This window comes from Marmota monax, unplaced genomic scaffold (assembly GCF_021218885.2).
Source record: "Marmota monax isolate L192 unplaced genomic scaffold, Marmota_monax_Labrador192_F-V1.1 WCK01_AAM20220418_F8-fsc00026, whole genome shotgun sequence".
Taxonomy (NCBI): domain Eukaryota; kingdom Metazoa; phylum Chordata; class Mammalia; order Rodentia; family Sciuridae; genus Marmota; species Marmota monax.
The window spans coordinates 2,707,249-2,725,955 of record NW_026693108.1 but is presented as its reverse complement, the minus strand read 5'-3'; the positions used below and the strand labels follow the sequence as shown (position 1 = coordinate 2,725,955).

Sequence of the window (18,707 nt, the reverse complement as noted above, 5' to 3'; positions counted from 1 at the left end):
AGACAAGCTCCGCTTGGTGGTTAATTTCCTACCAACAGCTTTCAAGCTCTATCACTGGTGCTACTTTTATGAAACAAAAAAATTCACTTGGTAGCACAGCCGAGAGAGAAAAAGGTTCACAACAGCATTCTCTTATTGGATTTTAGTGACTGATCATACATTTAGTGCTAAAAAGCCATCTTAGGATCAAAGTCTAAAAAAAGAAAGGCTCTGTCTTTCCTGTCCATTAAATAAGGGGAAACTTTATTTCCTTATCAAATGAAGAACTACCTTTAAGAAAGGAACTTTCCAAATACAACAAGTCCTACAGAGGCACCTGCTCCAACTGTGACCACGTGAGAGACACCTGCATGCAATGGAGAGGGTCCCCATCCCAAGCAATAAACTTACTTTGGTACCGTTGCATCCCGGGATACCTGGGGGACCTGGGGGACCATCTTGGCCAGGAATACCCTGCAATGAGTAAGTGAAGACATTACCAAAACAGAAACTTAAAGGTTGTAAAAGCAGTTCACACAAAAGCAGAGTCCATTTCCTACACGCACCGGAAGTCCTGGGTTTCCCGGATAGCCAGCTGCTCCTGGGGGTCCCTGGAAAGACGAGGAGAAAGCTTACAGTTGAGATCTGAAATTTCTTTTCCTCCTTCCCCATCCATCTGGCTAGTGGAGCCCACTCCAATCTCTGGAGTTTAGAACATGCACAGGAAGCAGACAGAAGAGCCTGCTGAGGGCGGACTGACCAGGTGGCAGTCACAGTTCTACCTTGAAAGCTGCCTGCCACTTCAAAGATCAAGCCTGAACATGCACAAATAACCCACCCTCACTTCATCTTTTGTAACATCTAGGCTAAAAAATACCATGTAATTCTCATAAAATCACAAACACACAGGAAGAAGAGTTTACGGGGGGTGTCAGCACAGCGGGGAAACACCCAGTCCTTTCTGGCTGAAGGCCACACCGCCACCTCCTGGATGCCACAGTGCTGCCCCTTGCTCTGCCCAAGAGTCCCAGGCAGTGTGACAGTGCCCCTGCAGGCTGTGACCCACTCCCCTCTTAGCGGAACAACAGGAGGCTGTGCTGAGTCTTCCTGTCATTCTACTCAACATTGTCTTACAAAGATGGTCCTTTTTGCTTTCCAGGAATGGGAGTAGCAAGGAGAGCCAAGAAACTGAGGGAGGAAGGGTCCTGGGTTCTTTCCCTAGTGGCTTGGGGACTATTGTTAGCTGCTCCACCCACCAGTGAAGCTTGTCCAGAGACCCTTGAAGAACAGATGAGAAAAGGCAAGTTTAAGACAAACCAAGGTGCCCTTGCGTGCAGCGGCAGGCAAGGGCTGTGGCTCCCGACAGCCCGTCCACTGTGCGCTGACTGAGCCCTGGGGACAGACTGGGGCGGCTGAGAGGAGAACGAGGACAGCACCTTCTGACCCTGGGGCGAGCCCCACTCTGCAAGGTCTTGTCCCTCATGGGGCATCAGCTTCAAGCCCGACTACTCACTCTTGTCCCTTTTGTGCCAGGAAGTCCAGGTTCTCCAGTGTCACCCTGGAAAAGAACAGAGACGCCATTGTGACCACTCCTGGATGAGCAGCGGTACCCACCCGCCCCATCCTAGCCCCCACAGCAGGCTCACCTTCTGTCCCGGTGGTCCCTGCGGCCCCTCGGGTCCTTGCATTCCAGGAAACCCAATGACACCTTGTAGCCCTGGGAGACCTCGCTCCCCCTGCAGGAGAAGCAGAGGCGTCAGAGGAGAGGCAGGGAAGGAAGGGAGGAAGGGACTGACCATCTCAGGTGTGGACCTGACTGCCAAGGACACCTGCACGGCTGGCAAGCCTATTCCCGGGTGTGTCTGAGAGGGTGCTTCTGGAAGAGACTGCACCCAATCCGTGGCCAAGTGAGGAAGATCTGCCCTAGTTGGCACCATTCTATTACGTGAGGCCCACACAGATCAAAAGGGTGTCTCCTGTCTCCTCTGGGCAGACGCTTGCCATCTCCTGCTGGATATCATGCTTCCAGGTTCCCTGGCCACTGGACTCTAGGACTTGCACCTGCCCCGCCTCCCCTGTCCATGGGCCTTTGGCCCTGGGCTGAGCTACGTCATCAGCTTCTCCAGGTCTCCAGCTGACAGGTACACACGGTGGAACTTCTCAGCCTCCATGATCACAGGGCCAGTTCTCATGACAATTCCCCTCTCATCCACCCTTCTGTCCATCTGCCCATTCATCCTGTTGGCTGTTTCTCCAGGGACTCTGATGAAGGCACCAGCTCTTCTAAGTAGCATTCGGCATTACACAAGCTTCTGGGGACACGTGCTGATCTTAATTCAGATGCTTTGCCCTGCTGTATTAGTTCTTCAGAACAGGAAGCATTTATGTGCAATACATGACCCAACACTTAACACATACTAAATGCCAAACACCTTGTTAGGTAAATAAAATAATGAATAGTGGGATTTTTGTTTGTTTGTTTGTTTGATGAACTGATCATATTCTTGCTCTATTAATGGGACTGCTGGTTGCACTGGGATTTCATAACCAGATCACCCCTCATGCCTTTCTCTTTAGGTCCCTCCTGGACGTGCTGATAGGCAGAGTCTCCATGTGACTTATCACACCAGACACTGAGGTTTCCCAGTCAATCTATAAGGCAACGCTGAGCTTTGATGATTCATGTTCTTCAAAAGCATATTTTGTAAAGGAAGGATCAACATTTACGTCTGGTCTCTGCCCCGTAAAAACAAGAAGCTTATTTTTAAGATAAAGAACATTATCCTGGATACAAACATGTGGCCAACATTACAGGGGCCACAATACATTTTAAAAAAAGACAAAGAATGGTGAGAAAGGGTTGGTGGGTTCTGAGCCTTAAGCTGGCCCTCCAAGGAAAGAAGCAAGATGAACACAGTTAGAGAAGGGAGGCGGTGGAGGACAGCCGAAGGGCTGAGGCTGGACGTGTGAGCCGTGTGGCCACAAGCACCAGCAGGAGGAGACAACTTGGGTGGAACATGGGGGGAGGGGGCACTGACGTCTGACCCTCAGAGTGTTATTTGTTCTGAAGCAGAGTGAGCCCGTGGCTAGGAAAGTGATGTTTTGGGAAGACTGCTACCCTTAGATTGCCCGAATGAAAACACTCCTAACCACGATAAGAGAGCAAGGGAACTTGCTTATCTGCAGCATGTGGACCTGAATGCACTCTTGCCATACACACTGGGTAGATTAAGTGACTATTATCAGTGATTTGAAAACAGAAGGCCTTATTGGAGACCACAGGCAGGATTAGTTAGCATTAGTGCTTTTCTCCACATGACGTCAATTCAAGGTAAGAAGAAGCTGGAACATGTTATACGTTATACCACACAAATGTTCACCCCCTGGAGAGCACACAACTGGGGTTACTTAGAAGTTTTTCACTGTCACATCACTGAAATGAGATAAACAAGAGCTTTCGAAGTCATCCCTCTTGCCCAACACTCAGCCTATCCTGGTACAACGGCCCTTGGGAGCCACCTCTGGTCCTGCAAACTCACAATGCATTTTGAACTTGAGATGCCAGCCACCAGCTCCGCGGAATGTGCCCGGATTGCAGCCTAAGTCGGGAATCTAGAAACCCACCACATGTGAGTGAGCGTGGGGGAGCAGTTTCGAACTTGGATGAATAGTAAGTGGGGTAAGAAAAGTTAGACCTCTGGGGGGCAGCCCCTTTGGGCCTCACAGGACTGGACACAGAAAGCTGACCCCTCTCCCTGAGGACTGGAAAAACGTTCCCAGACCAAGGCTTGTGCGAACGAAGAGTGACTCAGATACACTCACCCTTGACCTGCAAAACTGGCAGCAAGCTACAAGCCCAGGAAGCGCTGACAATGAAAAGTCAAGTTGAACACGGTCACCTCGTTTTCAGATGTAGGAAAATCCTACTCAAAATAGAGGAACTGAACAGCAAACCGCTGGCCAGCAAAATAAAATAAATATTGAATCAGGTATCCCCAAATAACCCGGCGTGAGCTGGGCAGGAAGAGACGCACACCAGGGCAGCAGCCCTGCAGCACACTGGGCGGAATACTCTCGGTGCCTGATTGATACGGCAGTAGCGCCAAAGGCCAGCAAAGATAAGATTTTATAATTCTCATTGTAATCGTGGAAGGCACAGGGGACCAGAGCCAGATTAACTGATTCCTACCAGTTTCTCACTGAGTCAGCACTGGAGCCAGAAATAGAAATGAGGTCAGCCCACGCCTGGGCCCCCGTTTTTCTAGGTCACTAGAGCAAGCTGGTTCCCAGCAGAATATTAAACAATTCCCCAATACTATGTCACCCTGAGGTACCGACCCTTTTACGTCTACTTCACAGATAGGGAAGTACTGTTCTGAGGCTGAAGTGCCTTGTCACGTCACTGGTGACCTCTTGTGCTCCTGGGAACAGAAGACAGGAATCTGAAATCCCAGAGCTGCTTTCACGCAAGAACACATTCTTTCCCAAAAGCCACTAGAGAGCTGAAGCATCCGCACACCCCAGGAGTTGTGAAATACAGCAGCTCAGAGGAAATGACTCCTCTTTGGCGTGGTTCTTGCATCCCCCCTTATTATTTTTTTAATTTTCCCAGTCTTGATCCACGACACGTGAAGAGTCCAGTACCTGGTACCCATCCAAGGTCATGATGGGAACTCGAGCAGAGCAAAGGCACAGGATGAGCCTGCCAGCAACTATACAATTAGTTGGCATGTGGCAGGTAAGACGTGGGGCCAGATATTTCCAGCCGGTTTCCAGCATGTTTCCCCCAGGGATCAAGGAAGAGCAAAGAGCTGGACACTCTGTGCAAAGGTCATCAGCGCCAGAAGTTTCCGAGCCAGACTGTGCAGCTGCAGTGGGCAGCACTCCAGCCTGCCCACCCACTGGAGCTCAAGGCCAAATGCAGTCAGCAGGGAGGACCCTCAGGCATCCCTTCCCACCATGCGCCAAAGGCAAGGTCAAGACATGGCGGCCACTCCATTCACACCAGGCAAACCAGACACCACAACCCCCATCTATCCAGCAATGAGGGTCGAGACAAAGGGCAGCAGCCGGGTTGGCCCAGCAGCACAGCACTTGCCCAGCATGTGCCAGGCCCAGGGTATCATCCAGAGCCACACACACACACAAAGAGAAAAGAAAAGACAAACTGTGACTGTCCCACAGGTCATACTTCCTGGTCTGGTTCTTGAACATCTCAGCACTGATCAAGTGAGGGAAGTCAGATACCCAGCAGCAACGGCAGGCAGTCGAGAGCCACTACCCTGACCTGGTCCTCACACACTGTATGCATGCAACAAGTCCCCCATCAATGAAAAAAACAAAACTCAAAACTCCAACCCCAAAGTCATTTTTACTACAAGTAAATTTTCAAAATTAAAATTTTTTAAATTAAAACTTTTTTAAAAAGTGTGTGTGTATGTGTGTGTGTGTGTGTGTGTGTGTGTATAATTTATATAACAACAAAAGAAGTGGTGTTGATATATTCTCAAATGATAAAATTCAGAATTTGGGAGGGAAGGACAGAATGCTGTTGTTTATCAAGACAAGACATGGCACAGGGATAATCTTGGGACTGAAACCATTCTAAATTAGGCATGAAATGGAATTTTATGCATGAAGCAACCTAACACATTTGCTTACCACATTATCTACAGCAAGCATATACTTTTAAAGAATCCATAAAGTGTGGGAAGAATTATAATACCCAGTTCTGTCCTTTCCTCTGTGGCCTTTACAGAAACATGTTCATGGTTCAGGAAGTCAGATGCTAGAATATATCTCCCTTCATATCTAAATCAGAAATTCAAATACAAATAACACACCCAGGACAGCTGATGGTGAGATAATATGAGGTTTCTAAATCCAGGGAATAATGCAATCACCTACACAAAAACTGAAGTGGACATGTCCAGAATGAGCAGCCATCCAAACACTACTAGAAAGGCTACATTATGGTTGCTCTAATGACCAACACTGAATTCCTATGCCTAAATCAAATTTTAATCCCTCCTTCACATTGAAGATGATATGATGGTGACTCTTCACGAGGGGCCTCAGCACATGCACAACGCAGTCAGAGCCTGGGCTTCCTTTACACCTGGCTGACTGTCATGGCATGGTCTCTGTGAGCCTTCACAGAAAGCAGGACAAATGCCTATGAGCAAAGGCAGAGAGCCACGCGATCCACCCCCCACCTCCACACTGCAAGGTCTTCGAAGGCAAGAATATGGTCTTATTCACACAGTGGGTGGCACAAATTCTGAACTCATTAAGAACTGGTGGCCAGCAGCACAACGTGACACTGGCTGTGGACACATCCACTCTAAGAGGCAGTAAAGTCCTGGAAGGATGGGGTCCCACGCCTCCACCCACACCTGGGCCTTTGGACACTATGACAGCCTGGCTGACCCCTGTGCCCAGGCTGAAGAAGCAACGGGGAAAGGTCTGTCCTGGACACAGCTGCCTCTGCTGTGTGCTTCTGTCTTCTGGGGTCTTGAGATTTTAGTTCCAAGCAAGGCTACAAGTAACTGACGGATGAAGCACTTGGCTTAGAGCCGAGGCTCACCAAGCATCCAGTGACAGGGAAATGATTGTGGATGATGGATCACAGTCAGTGGGGGACGGCAGCATTCAGCCAAAAACTCCACAAGTCCAATTCCTTGAGCCCAGCCACCATCACACATCAGCAGGACCATTTCCAGAATGCGATGCTGCTGGGAAAGTGGTGGGCAGGCTGTGATCCGTGTCACAGGGTCATGGAAAAACTCCGGACAGGCCCCGCTGGGAGCTGGGAGTGTCCGTGGGGCCTGACGCTGTGGCAGCAGTGCTGCCCTGCTGGGGGGAGAGAGGGAGGACAGGCACAGCTGGAACAAGGAAGGGCTCCTTGTCCCCCCAGGAAGGCATGCGGGCCACCTGGCTTCCCTGGGACGAGGCAGATTCCTCAGGAATGTGTGTCTGTTAACAGTACCCTCCATTCCTTTCACCAACCAAACCTAGCGCACAGATCTTTGGGGTTAGCGGCATCCTGCCCCATTGCTTGATGTCTTCATTCAAACGTCACCACAGAAGCAGGAAGGAGCGATCCTCTGGTGTACAAAGACCACTGCTATCTTGTCTCTCCCCACTCCATTTCCTCTCATGCCAGAGAGTCACTATCAGGAATCTCTATGGAGTGGCTCCCTATCAACTGTGTGGGTGTGTGCTGAGATCTTCACAACTACATTTGGGGACTGGGAAAAATCTGAGAGGTTATTCCTGAAAATAAGGACTTCCCCATCTTTCCAAATCTAAAGGATGAGAAGAATGAAAAGGCATAAGGAACAAAGAAAAGCTCTGTGATCTGTGAACCATCAGCTACTATAAGATACGCTCTACTTGTGGGACTCTGGACTCACCTGAGCCATCAGGGTTTAGAGCAAGCTGACCCTGCCCAGCCTCTGTGGATACGGGACTCCTCTCTCTGACCACCAGGGGGCTCCCGAGGCCACTGACACCAGATGGCCTGGTTAGGAAGCACCAAAAACAGGGACTTGTTGGGGTCCCTGGCCAGACAGCAGCTGGGCTTGAGAAGGGGAGATGGCCTACACGTCCAGTAGGGGGAAATGTCTTCTCCCAGGGCCGAACCTGGACAGCAAGGATTGTACAGGACTTTCAGCTCCAGGATTCCTGAGTGGAAGATCCCAAGGCCTGTGGGTGAGGTCCCTGTCTGGAACCATGCCCACCTATGCCCATCAGTGGCCACCAGCATAAGACAGCCACGGACTCAGCACCTAACACCACGCTGTATCCAGGCTCTGTTCCAAGACAGACTCCTGTGGGATAGCTCCTGGCAGGGAGGCGTCATGAGGGCCCACGATGGACTCTGGCAACTCGAGGCGCCCGTGTTCTCAGGTGAATTTCAATGCTGCCAGAGGCTGGTGATACAGCCACAGAGTCCAGTCACACCCTGCCAAAGCTGGCGGGGGCGGGGGGTCCAAAAGAGAGCCACTGCAAATATTTCCAATGGACCAACTGTTGCAAAGAAACAGAACTCTAGATAATTCTGATCCCGCACATCAGCTTGTGAGGGGAAAGTCAGCTCACTTCCACGATCCCATCAACCTCAAGCACAAACAGGCTGTTGAGGAACACTGTGCTCTCCCTGCCCCTGGCTCCCAGAGCGGAAGTCCAGGTTGCTCAGAGTCCTCCAGTAGCCCCTCACCCCCCCACACACCCTGTCATCCCGTTTCGGCCCCAACCTTTCTCCAGGCCACACAGCACCCACCGTCCAGGCAGCTCAGCCCCCTGCAGGCAGCAGCACCCAACACCCCAGAGAATCCCAGCTGAACACCCCCTCCTTGGAGAAGCTGCGGAGACTCTTCAGAATGCAACCTGGTCCTGCTGTGTGAACAGGCAGGGGAACCCTGAGAATGGCCGGGGCTGCTTGGGCTCAGCTTCTCGCCACCAGAGGGAGCTCTGGGATTATGCACCATTTTTCAGATTAAAACTCCCCAATGCACCCTAAACCAGAAAAGCTTTTTTGTCAAATATTCATTATATTAATATGTTATGATAAATAAAATTAAATATTCAGGACCATTGATCACATAAATGTGGGCACAATGGACAGAAATCAGTTTGATAAGGCCCAAAATAACTCTAGGAAAGAATTTTCATTAGAATTCAAAATTAAAATTCAATGTAAAAGTAGTAACTTGAATTTGGAGGGTAGTGACAGAAACATTGTGAACTATAAATTTTTTTTCACTTAGTTTTTTAGCATCCATTTAGTAAACGGAAAAATCAGTTTTGAATTTAACATAGACAAATGTGCTCACAGAGCGGTGTCTAAGAAACTACAACTAAGCAACCCTGCACCGTAGAAAGTACTCCAGGGTTTTTCCCTGGTTCCCTTCTACCACAAGTTTTTAGAAAACGTATAACTTAAGGTAATTCAAATGGTTTTCCTGGTTTTTGCCAACGTGAAGGGGAAAATCCTATCAATCATTCAATAGCTTCCAAAGAAGGTGATAACATAACTTCTCTTGCTAAAAGCTTGATTTATCAACATTGGCCCTCACAAAAATCAAGAGCACTAATGCTCCTGCCTCCACCTGTTACTTTACATCCCACTTTTCATCTCCAGATTTTAAAGTTATCTTCAGAAGCAGAAAACAGGGCTGTGGGTGTAGCTCAGTGGCAAAGCCCTTGCCTAGTACACGTGAGACCCTTGGTTCAATTCCCAGCACTGAATTTTTTTTTTTTTAAACAGTACAGATGCAAAAGGTGCTGGACAGCAGTCTGGAAGGCTTTCCCAGCAGGAGGGCTCTATCTAATGTGCCAGTGGTGGCAACCTCATCCTAAAATAAACAGAGAACCGTTTCACTTGCTTCTCTTTGGCCCACTTGCCACACAGCTCCCTAGAAGGCCTTCCAGGGAGATAGGGACGAGCATCGGGTGGTACACCAAGGCCACCCTAGGCAGGGGGGTGCTGCAGGGACACGCCAGCAGCCACACGCCAGGGAGGCAGCCTCCATGTAGATTCTAAATCAACACCTAGGAAATACTGGGATCAGATCCTGGGGGACACTTAAGTGACCAATCATGGTGGCTTAACACTTTGGCTTTTTCCATTTTTTCTTACACTGTTGAAACCTTTTTTAAGTGAAAAGTATTGTCAAAGAGCATGCAGCTGGCTCCACAGGGGTGCCTGCTGCAGACCTGAGCCCACACAGAGCAGGGGTGCTCGCACCCAAGAGCTACCCAGAACCCGCACATGAAAATGCTCTCTGCTCACCTGCCCAGCTGCCCAAGTGCCTTTCTTTTTTTAAGTTCCATGAAATCTATCAAAGTGCCATGCCTTGACTTGAAGACTTGGGGGAAGGACAGCAATTTCAGGAACACAGATAACCGATGATGAGCTATTACTGAGTTTGAACAAAAACAAAACAAATCTTTGGCTCAAAAAGGAAGTTTGCTTTCTCTTCATCACCCCAAACCAACCACCTTGAGATCCAAAGAGAAGCATTATACACTATCCAAAAACCTGAGAAATACGCATCAGTGTATAAGTACCCAAGCAGCCCTTGGGCGGTTCTCATGCTCCATAGCTGAGGATGTTATTAACTTGAACTTGGAAATGAAGCGGAAGTGTCAGGGTCTTGGAACAAAAGTAGGACACATAAGAGTCAGGAAATGCCACAATCCAGCTCTTTTTTTTTTTTTTTTTTGGTCTGTGATAACAGTAAACATGAAAAATGCAAAAGAAACACCCTGATGATAATTATATTTAGCAATATAAAAGCATGCAAGCTATGCAAGCTATTCTTCAGATTTAAACTTTAGAGAAATTGGAAATTAAGAAAATTTTTCTATTTTGCTTATTTTCCCTTAGAAAATGTGTTAAATTAAATGCAATTATCTATCAAAATGGGTTTTGCAATGCCCTGCGGGGACACCTGCTGGTCCCATTCTCTGTGCCCACAGGCTGCAGGTCATGTGGCACTGCAGCTGCAAGTGGGCTAGGGCAGGCCACGTCCTACCTTCTCCAGCACCCTCTCAGCACGGGCACACAGCGAGGGCAGCTGTGCACTGAAGGCTGTCATAAGTGAATCAGAAAACAAAATGTTTAAGATCCCAAGAAAATGATATGAAGTCACCAAGAAGGTGCAAAAGGCGTCTTATTTACAACCCTGAGTACAAAGGCAGGCATGTGCCCTCTGGGGAGGGATGGACCTCCAAGTTCTGGCCCTGTTAACTCTCCATGAGTAAAATCTTCACCTGGAGCTGGCAGATTCTGGAACTGACTGCAGTACCCATCCCTTGTGCTCTCTGAAAATCAGCTTGCCACCTGCAGAACAGGGACACCTATGCCTGCCTTGCTGAGCAGTCAGTGCTACTCCAAGGATCAAATGTGATCAAACATCCAGGTACTTCTTGCTGCATGAACATAAAGCAAATGATACAAGCTAAAATACTTTGGCTTCAGTATTAAACACATGTATCTTGTTATTATCATCATGACTCCTATATCCACCAAACCTGCTCTTTCCCAGGAAGCCACAGAATGATTTAAAAGAGGGTGAAATGCAGCATCATCTTGTTCCCCTCCCACCACATGTGATCATAGTGCTTCTCATCTGTGTCTCTGTGGCTAAATTTGACACAGGAAAGTAATTTCCTGGGTATTTAAAAAATATGATAGCTTTAAGAAATCAAGCTGGGCATAGTGGCTGTAATCACACACCTGTAATCCCAGAGGCTCAGGAGGCTGAATCAGGAGGATTGCAAGTTCAAAGCCAGCCTCCTCAATTTAGCAAGGCCCTAAGCAACTTAGTGAGACCCTGTCTCAAAAATAAAAAATATAAAGGGATGGGGATATGGCCCAGTGATTAAGTGCCTCTGGGTTCAATTCCCAGTTCCAAAAACAAAAAGAAATCCCCCCTTTATCTTACACATCTGTTTTGTGGTTTCTTCCAGAAGGAACTCTTCTGAAATTAATTCTTTTCAAGCCTAGAACATCCATTCACTCTCCCAGGGTCTGTGTAAGACCACACTATCAGCTTATCAGCTCCAAGCCTCCAGGACTCCTCTTGTGGGGGGCACAGTAGCTGATGGTGCGCATATGTTCCAAATCCCCAAATGGCTTCCCTCCCTCCCTCCCTCCCGGGCAAGTTACTTGGAAACATCTTATCACTCATGACATTTCCTGGGATGCGGCAGGGATTTCAGTACTCCATTAATCACAGCCAGGACCTCAAACAAAAGAGAGACTTCAGGAAGGGTAGCACAGAGGAGACTGGCCACTGCCACAAGGGGACCAGGTGGAGCTGAGCCTTCTCAGGGTGGGGTCTGTATCGCAGTGGTCAGGTGAATCTGATGCCTCAAACAAGCCCTTCTAACCTGATTTCAGGGAACACCACTGACTCTCGTGGGGCACAAAGTCACTCGGGGAAAGCACCATGTTGAGATTCTGTTATGTTTTCTAGTCAATATCTTGATTTTAAAGCTGAATATAGACAGGAAAGGAATACAGTAGCACAATCAATACAGCATAATGGTGCACACTTAGCACAATAAACAGCTACTCCAATATTTGAAAAAGGCATTCCCTCTGCGGGTAAATGCACACCACCGCAGACTGTTCACAACCCTGCTTTCAAAAGATAATGTAGAGATGATGGGGGTGTGCTGGGGTTGTGGCTCAGTGGTAGAGCGCTTGCCTTGCATACCTGAGGCACTGAGTTCAATCTTCAGCTCCATATAAAAATAAATAAATAAAAATATTGTGTCCATCTACAACTTAAAAAATTTTTTTAAAAAAAGATAATGTACAGATGAATTTGAATCCAAAGTAAGTCCCAATTATTAAGAAATAGTTCAAATTTAAATTTAGAGTCTCCCGTAGTGTTGATTTTTCTATACCTATTTTGTATTGACTTCAAGGGTTAAATTTATAGTAGGATTTCCTGCTCTTTTTCTCTTAATTACTTGATGGCAATCAACTACAATATTAGGTCCTCTGGCTGGGAACTAAGATGCAGGAAAATGTATTATAATTTCTAAGTTATGAGGTACCAACTTTCTCATTAAAATTAAGTTGCAGATACACAATATAAAGAGAGGACGTTTCCCCATGCACTTGATACTTGAATTTAGAATTAGAATCTGAATTTAAAAAGTGATTAAAAGGCAGATGATGAAGTATAAATACATCAGAACAGAGAATCAGAGAGTGCCTGGCTATGCATTTAGAGTGCTCAGGCCACACCTGGCCGGTGTCCCTGGCCCAAAGGTCTACGGCCTCAGACACAGTAGCTGAGGCAAGTTCTCTCTGGCTAGGGGACCCTCTGAATGGCCTTCTGCTCTCCCAGATGAAGGCTTGCTAGTTCAGTGGACATTCTTAAACCCCACAGGAATTCTGAACCAGTGGAGCCCACCCCAGTTCTCCACAGGAGTCAGTCTTTTCTGAAGGAAGAGGAAAAACAGCCGTCCAATGACTGCCTCAGATTCTGCACAGGCACTAGCTGTGTTAGGTCCAGAGTGTGTGGCCATAGCACGGAGATGGCCACCTCAGGGTCTGTGATGTCAGAGAAGTGCTCTGCAGGTGACCAGCACCAGAGCCCCAGCACCAGCGCCTCCCAGTGTCCTCAGTGTGCCCTCAAGGGCAGAGCCACACCCCCCAGGCTTGACTCCTCAGAGTCCAGCCCTGAAGACACCCGCGGAGCACCAGGCACAGGTGACAGAAAGCACAGAAACATAGACACACGTTCCTGGACCAGAGGCACAGCGTCCACTGTTCAGAACGGTGCTGAAGCATGCCATGGAGCAGGAGCCTTGGGGACTGTGCCCATGTCAGGAATGAAGCCACACAGGACGGGAAGTGCACTGCAGCAAAATCCTTCAACTCCATCTAAAGCCATGTCACCCAGCCCTCAGGAAGCCCGAGGCACCACAGGATGCACAGAGGAGATTCTCAAGTGAGCCATCCACGGGGCTCCCTGCAGGAAGCCTTTGACAAGACCTTGCCCAGAGAATGTTCAAGAAAGGCCCTGGCTGGGGAAGAGGCAGGGAAGACAAGAAGGCCACTTCCTACAGCAGGTGACAGGAAACCAGCAGGGCGGTGCCTTCCCGCTCCTAGACAACAGCCATGTCCCCCTCCCCAGTTCCTGTCCTTACCTGAGAGCAAGATCAGAGAAATATCTGCCCAACCATCTCCAGACTAGGGGCAGTCGTCAGAAGCACGGTTTAAGGAAGTCAGATGGAATCTATATAGTTATTTTAAATATCAGCATCCACCTCCGACTCCAGATAAAGTGGGCTTAGAACTAAAATGCGGAGAGTTGAGTGGATTAGCAGAGGGAAGAAAGTGAGGAAAACCCAATTCCCTGGCCCCAGTCACTTCTACTCAGGGTCACATGCGGTTTTAAGACAGAGAGGAGGGAAACCAGATGGCTCCGGGGACTTGAGAACCTTCCTTTTCAACACACATCCCGGAAGAGAAGCCAGTAACGAAGCACAGAGGCTAAGTGCTCCGATCCCTGGTCCCAGTTTTGAGGTCACATCACTGGGAAGGTACTTGACCCCGGGGAAATGTCTACTTGCAAAGCAAGAGCCCGTCCTGGGCCTGGCCCTCCTTCACCGTGATGTCCGCACACCAGAGTCCTTCTGTGATCAGTGCTCTGCCCTAGAAAGGCTGGTTCTGGGCAAGCACTAAAGGAAAGACCCCAAACCAGAGGGGACCTTCAAGATGGGGACTTCTCCTGTTAGAGACTTAGAACTCAATCAGATGACTAGGCCATGCTCAGATGGAGAAGTTCTCACCCAATCACAAACACACCTAGACGCACCAGTAGGCAAGAGGAGAGGACTCCCCATCCTGTGTGAAGCCTCACCCGGGGTCCCCTTTCTGATGTCCCCCAGCTCTGCAGGGCACACAGCCTGCAAGGCTGCTGCTGGGGCCTGTCTTCCAGCTGGCCGGCAGCTCTGCTTCACGGTCACCACCCCAGCGTGGCCCTCCCACCCCTGGCTCTCCCCACTCGTCACAGCACCACAGGTTCCCAGGACGGCGGCCTGCAAGTCTGCTGTTCAGGAGAAGGGGAAGCCCAGCTGGAGGAGATGGGCAGGAGAACCCGGAGGCCATGGGCAGGAGCTGTCTGTGTGTGTGTGTGCTCGTGTGTGGTGTGTAGCTGACTGTGCCACCTGAGTGTGCTCTGGGAGGGAGGGGATCCCTGCACACACCCGAGACAGAGAAGAAAGGAGGCAGGCAGGCAGGCAGTCCCGGGGATGGGGGTCCCGCGAGGTGCACCAAGAGGCACTGGAAAGGAAAGAGGGTGCGTGTGCCCGAGTGCAGAGGGAGGAGGCAGGTGAGCCAGGGGAAGGATAGGAGTGCGCGGTGGGAGGAACAGAGAGCAGAACTGTAACAAAGACAAGGCGGAGGAAACGGGTGGTGTGCGCCCCAAGGCAAAGCAAGCTGCCCCCTCACATCAACATCGCGGCACAGTGGCTTCAAATCTGGGCTCTCGGGCCTCAGTGGCAGTCCTCAGGGGCTGCCCGCAGCAGGGCCTAAAGGACGGGGTCCTCAAGCAGAGACAGGCAACCCCCCGAGGTCCATCCAGGAGAAGGTGCGGCTCCCCTCGTGCGAGCCGGACCAGAAGGTCATCGTCAGCCTGGGCTGGCTGCCCCCCGTGGCACATTACTTCTGCCCTGGCAGGCAAGACACTTCAATTAGCCGTCGCGCCACCGTCTCTGAAGAATCGGGCGTCCCACATCAGGGAGGATGCTGACTGGGAGGAAGGAGGCCCTCGGCCCCAGACCGAGGGGTCGCGCCTGTTCCCAGCTCTGTGTGTGGTCCAGGAACAGGGGCTGAGCTCCTCTCCACCAAGCGCCTCTGCCTGGACTCAAAGCAAGACACCAAACCTCTGGGGGCTCCGCGTCCTTATCAGGAGCAGCAGAACCAAACACGCCAGCCACACCAGCCCCAGGGTGACTCATGACCATGAGCCAGCAGCAACAGTGCTGTGTCCAAAGGTCCCCTGTGAAGAACCTCACCCGGCCCACTTGGACAGGACACCCAGAGCCTGGGAACAAGACTCATCCGGGTCCACTCAGTGCCTCATCCACTGGGAGAGGAGAGAGCGGGGAGGGCTGGCACGGGTGGCAGGACACCTCCAGGAGCATGAAAACATGCCCTTTAATGTTTGGGGTCTCTAAGTGGTGAGAAGAGGTGTGGGGCTGAGAGCAATGGATGAGTACTGTGGCTGTTTCCCTACAAGTTCAAATCCCCTCCCTCAGGGCAAACCTGATGGAAAACAGGGAAACAAGTCTGGAGGCAGCTCCCACCGCGGAGTCTGAGCTGCCTCTGCATCTCAGGGGCTGCTACTGAGCACCTGGGTCCTCCCCTGGCCTCCGCCCAGATCAGCCTCCTTCCCAGGGATCTCTCAGGGCCCTCCTCCTCCCTCCTCAGGCCTGAGCAGGGTGCTCCGCATGGGGTGTCCTGTACCGTCACTGGCTCAGTGTTTGAGGGACCCTTCCACCACAAAGCTGTAAGGCAAGTGCCCCTGTCTCACTCACCACTGCCAAAGCCCAACAGCACCCAGAGGAGCTCACGACACCCACCCGGGAACTGAGGGGGCACAGGATTGCTGGGGCCCAGCATGTCCTTCCAGCTCCAATGGCTCACTGCAGTGGCCAGATCTAATTCCTTTGCAAAACATGCAGGTGAAAACCTTTTAAACTACAGGATTATCTGCCTGTAGCCAGAAAATCTAGACCTCAGAATTCACATCGCATGAGGGCGGTGGACCAACTGCTGGACCCAGCAGGCATCCATGGGACATGAGGTATGTGTAAGAAGGTCCCATCTATCTTGTTTCCCAAAGCATTCTTCATCTATTCACAGATGGATCTGCAAGCAGGAGGGTCAGCAGAATCTAAGAGTCTCAAGGGAAAAGCCTGAAGAGGGGCTTTGGACAGGAATCATTTCATTACGGTTTTAGAAATCAGCCAAAAAATGTCTTTAGCTTCTCATCCTGGACTCTCGTGTGAAGAAATCTAGAGTCGATGGCATCTGGGGCTGCGTAGGCATCCCAGTGTCATAAAGCTGTGACTAACCAAGGAAGCAGGCTGAGCTGTGAGGGACGTGGGGATCAAGTCCACCTCTGACATTTTAATGGATTTGCCCAAGGGGAAAATACAACAAAGGGGCACCACTTCCCATGCCATCTGGCTTGCTCATTAACTCTGACTAATTCTTCCTTTGTTTAATTGCTCATTGTGCTCCACCACTTCACAAGGACGAGGGCTCTGCTCACATCATTTTTGAGGGTGCAGTTCTCATTATCTAGCGGCCTTACGTGCTGTCTAGAAACAGACTGGATGCTCATGATCGCCAGCCCACAAACAGGAGGAAAATCCAATTGCACAGTTCTTGTTTGTCAGGGTCTGTTTTATGTCAAGTCTTTGATCTTGAATTAAAACACACAGTCTCGTTTTGTTTCTTTTAAAAGAAAGCTATCTTCCTGCCAGCCAATGTTTCGTCAGGATCATATTTACAAAAACTAATTTTTCCATAAATAGCCAGGACGAGAACTGCCCGTGCCTGGCATCACTGATGACAGCATGACCCCACACGGAGCGTCTGGGTTTTCCATCCCTGGACACCATACTCCATTCAAGGGACTGAGGTTCCCACTGCTCCTGAACTCTGGGCAAAGTCAGCTCACCACTTCTGACTGCCCACCTAAGGCGAGTTCCAAGCAGCTGCGAGTGGAGAGTCTTTACTGGTCTCGGAAGCACATGGGAAAGGGGGGACTGTACTACCATGGAGAGAAAGAAAGAGGAGCTTCCAACAGGGTCCCTCAAGGGCCCGAGAGCACCTCAGGGATGACCGTCACCAGCAGGAGACAGGACAGACACCGTGTGTGGACTGAGATACCCCGTTTCCCATGGGTTCATCTGAGCAGCCTCCCTCTGATACACAACAGGTTACCTTCAGACTGAGCCACATTTTTTTTGAATTCCTCATTTTCAAAGGACTATAAGACAAAAAGACCCAAGTGGGTGAATGTGGGAACCCACACTGATTCTCACGATTACTCTGCCAGAGGATGATTCATGTGCAATATGTGGAAATAGGAAATAGGGGACATCTGGAAAAAATCTTGGCATGACAAGACGCCCGACAGACATGGAAAAGGAAGAGTGTGCATCCACCATTCAAGAGAGCCAAGCACGGGAGGGGCAGGGTGCTCCCCCAGCTGCGGACAAACAGGCCTGGCCCCCAAGTGGAGTCAGAGGCTGGAGGCACGGAACCCAATACACACCGTGAACACCCTGGCATTTCACACAGCGTCCCCCGTAACGTGACCTGGGCCAAGGAAAGCTGGCGGGGGAGAGGAGTGCGGAAAACACGTGAAAATATATGTATGCTGTGGTTTAGATCTGGAAAGTCTCCCAGAGGCTCCCATGTTAAAGACTCAGTCCCCGGTGCCACAGTGTGCAGAGGTGAGGACTGGGGGAGTGACTGGATCCTGAGGCCTCTGGCCTCATCAGTGGGTTAATCAACTCACTAAGGGATTCAAAATCTGAATGAACTATTTGGAGGTATTAGTCACTGTAAGAGTGGAATCTAGCTGAAGGAGTGGGTCCCTGAGAGTGTGCCTTGAAGACTGGTCTTGTCCCTGGCCCTTCCTCTCTCTTCTCTGTATGGCCGCCATGGGCTGAGCGGCCTTCCTCCTCCGTGCCATTCCACCACGATGTTTCTGCTTTGGAGCCAGCCAAAATAGATCTTTCCCAAGCTGTTTTTCTCAGGTATTGTGACCAACACATCAGGAAAAGCAGTTAGCAACAGAAATAGGCAGAGGTGTTTGGAGAAGTCAGGACACTACCACAAGGAGAGCTGGTCTCCCTCATGTTTTAAGGGATAATGACTCTGAGAGTGATGATAAAATCACAGTGTTGGCGAGAACGGGACCAAGATTCCAGACAGACCTCCCAAGCGAGCCCAGCTCGTGTTTCCTCCACCAAAAGCATCCAAAAGCTACAAACCCTACCTCCCAAGGCTGTTGTGACTCGAGTCCTCCACCCGTCCCAGCCCAGGTCCTGGGGTGTCTGTCACACTGGAGCAGGTTCTGGAGGTCTTCCCGTCTCATCCACAAGCCAGCCGTCTCAGCTGGGGGTCAGCGGCTGGGTCTTGGTGTCCACAGCTGGACAGCAAGCGCACTTCACAC

General features: G+C 50.1%; 1 protein-coding gene across 1 annotated transcript in view; it reads right to left on the bottom strand.

Annotated features, from left to right (window-relative positions):
• Positions 1 to 18,707, bottom strand: part of Col4a1 (collagen type IV alpha 1 chain) — a 129,240-nt gene that overhangs the window by 52,804 nt on the left and 57,729 nt on the right. The window contains exons 3-6 of the mRNA XM_046454779.2: positions 1,626 to 1,715; positions 1,493 to 1,537; positions 546 to 590; positions 391 to 453 (exon numbers count right to left, since the gene is read on the bottom strand). Coding sequence (XP_046310735.1) covers positions 391 to 453; positions 546 to 590; positions 1,493 to 1,537; positions 1,626 to 1,715 — 243 coding nt within the window. The remainder of the gene's footprint in view (positions 1 to 390; positions 454 to 545; positions 591 to 1,492; positions 1,538 to 1,625; positions 1,716 to 18,707) is intronic.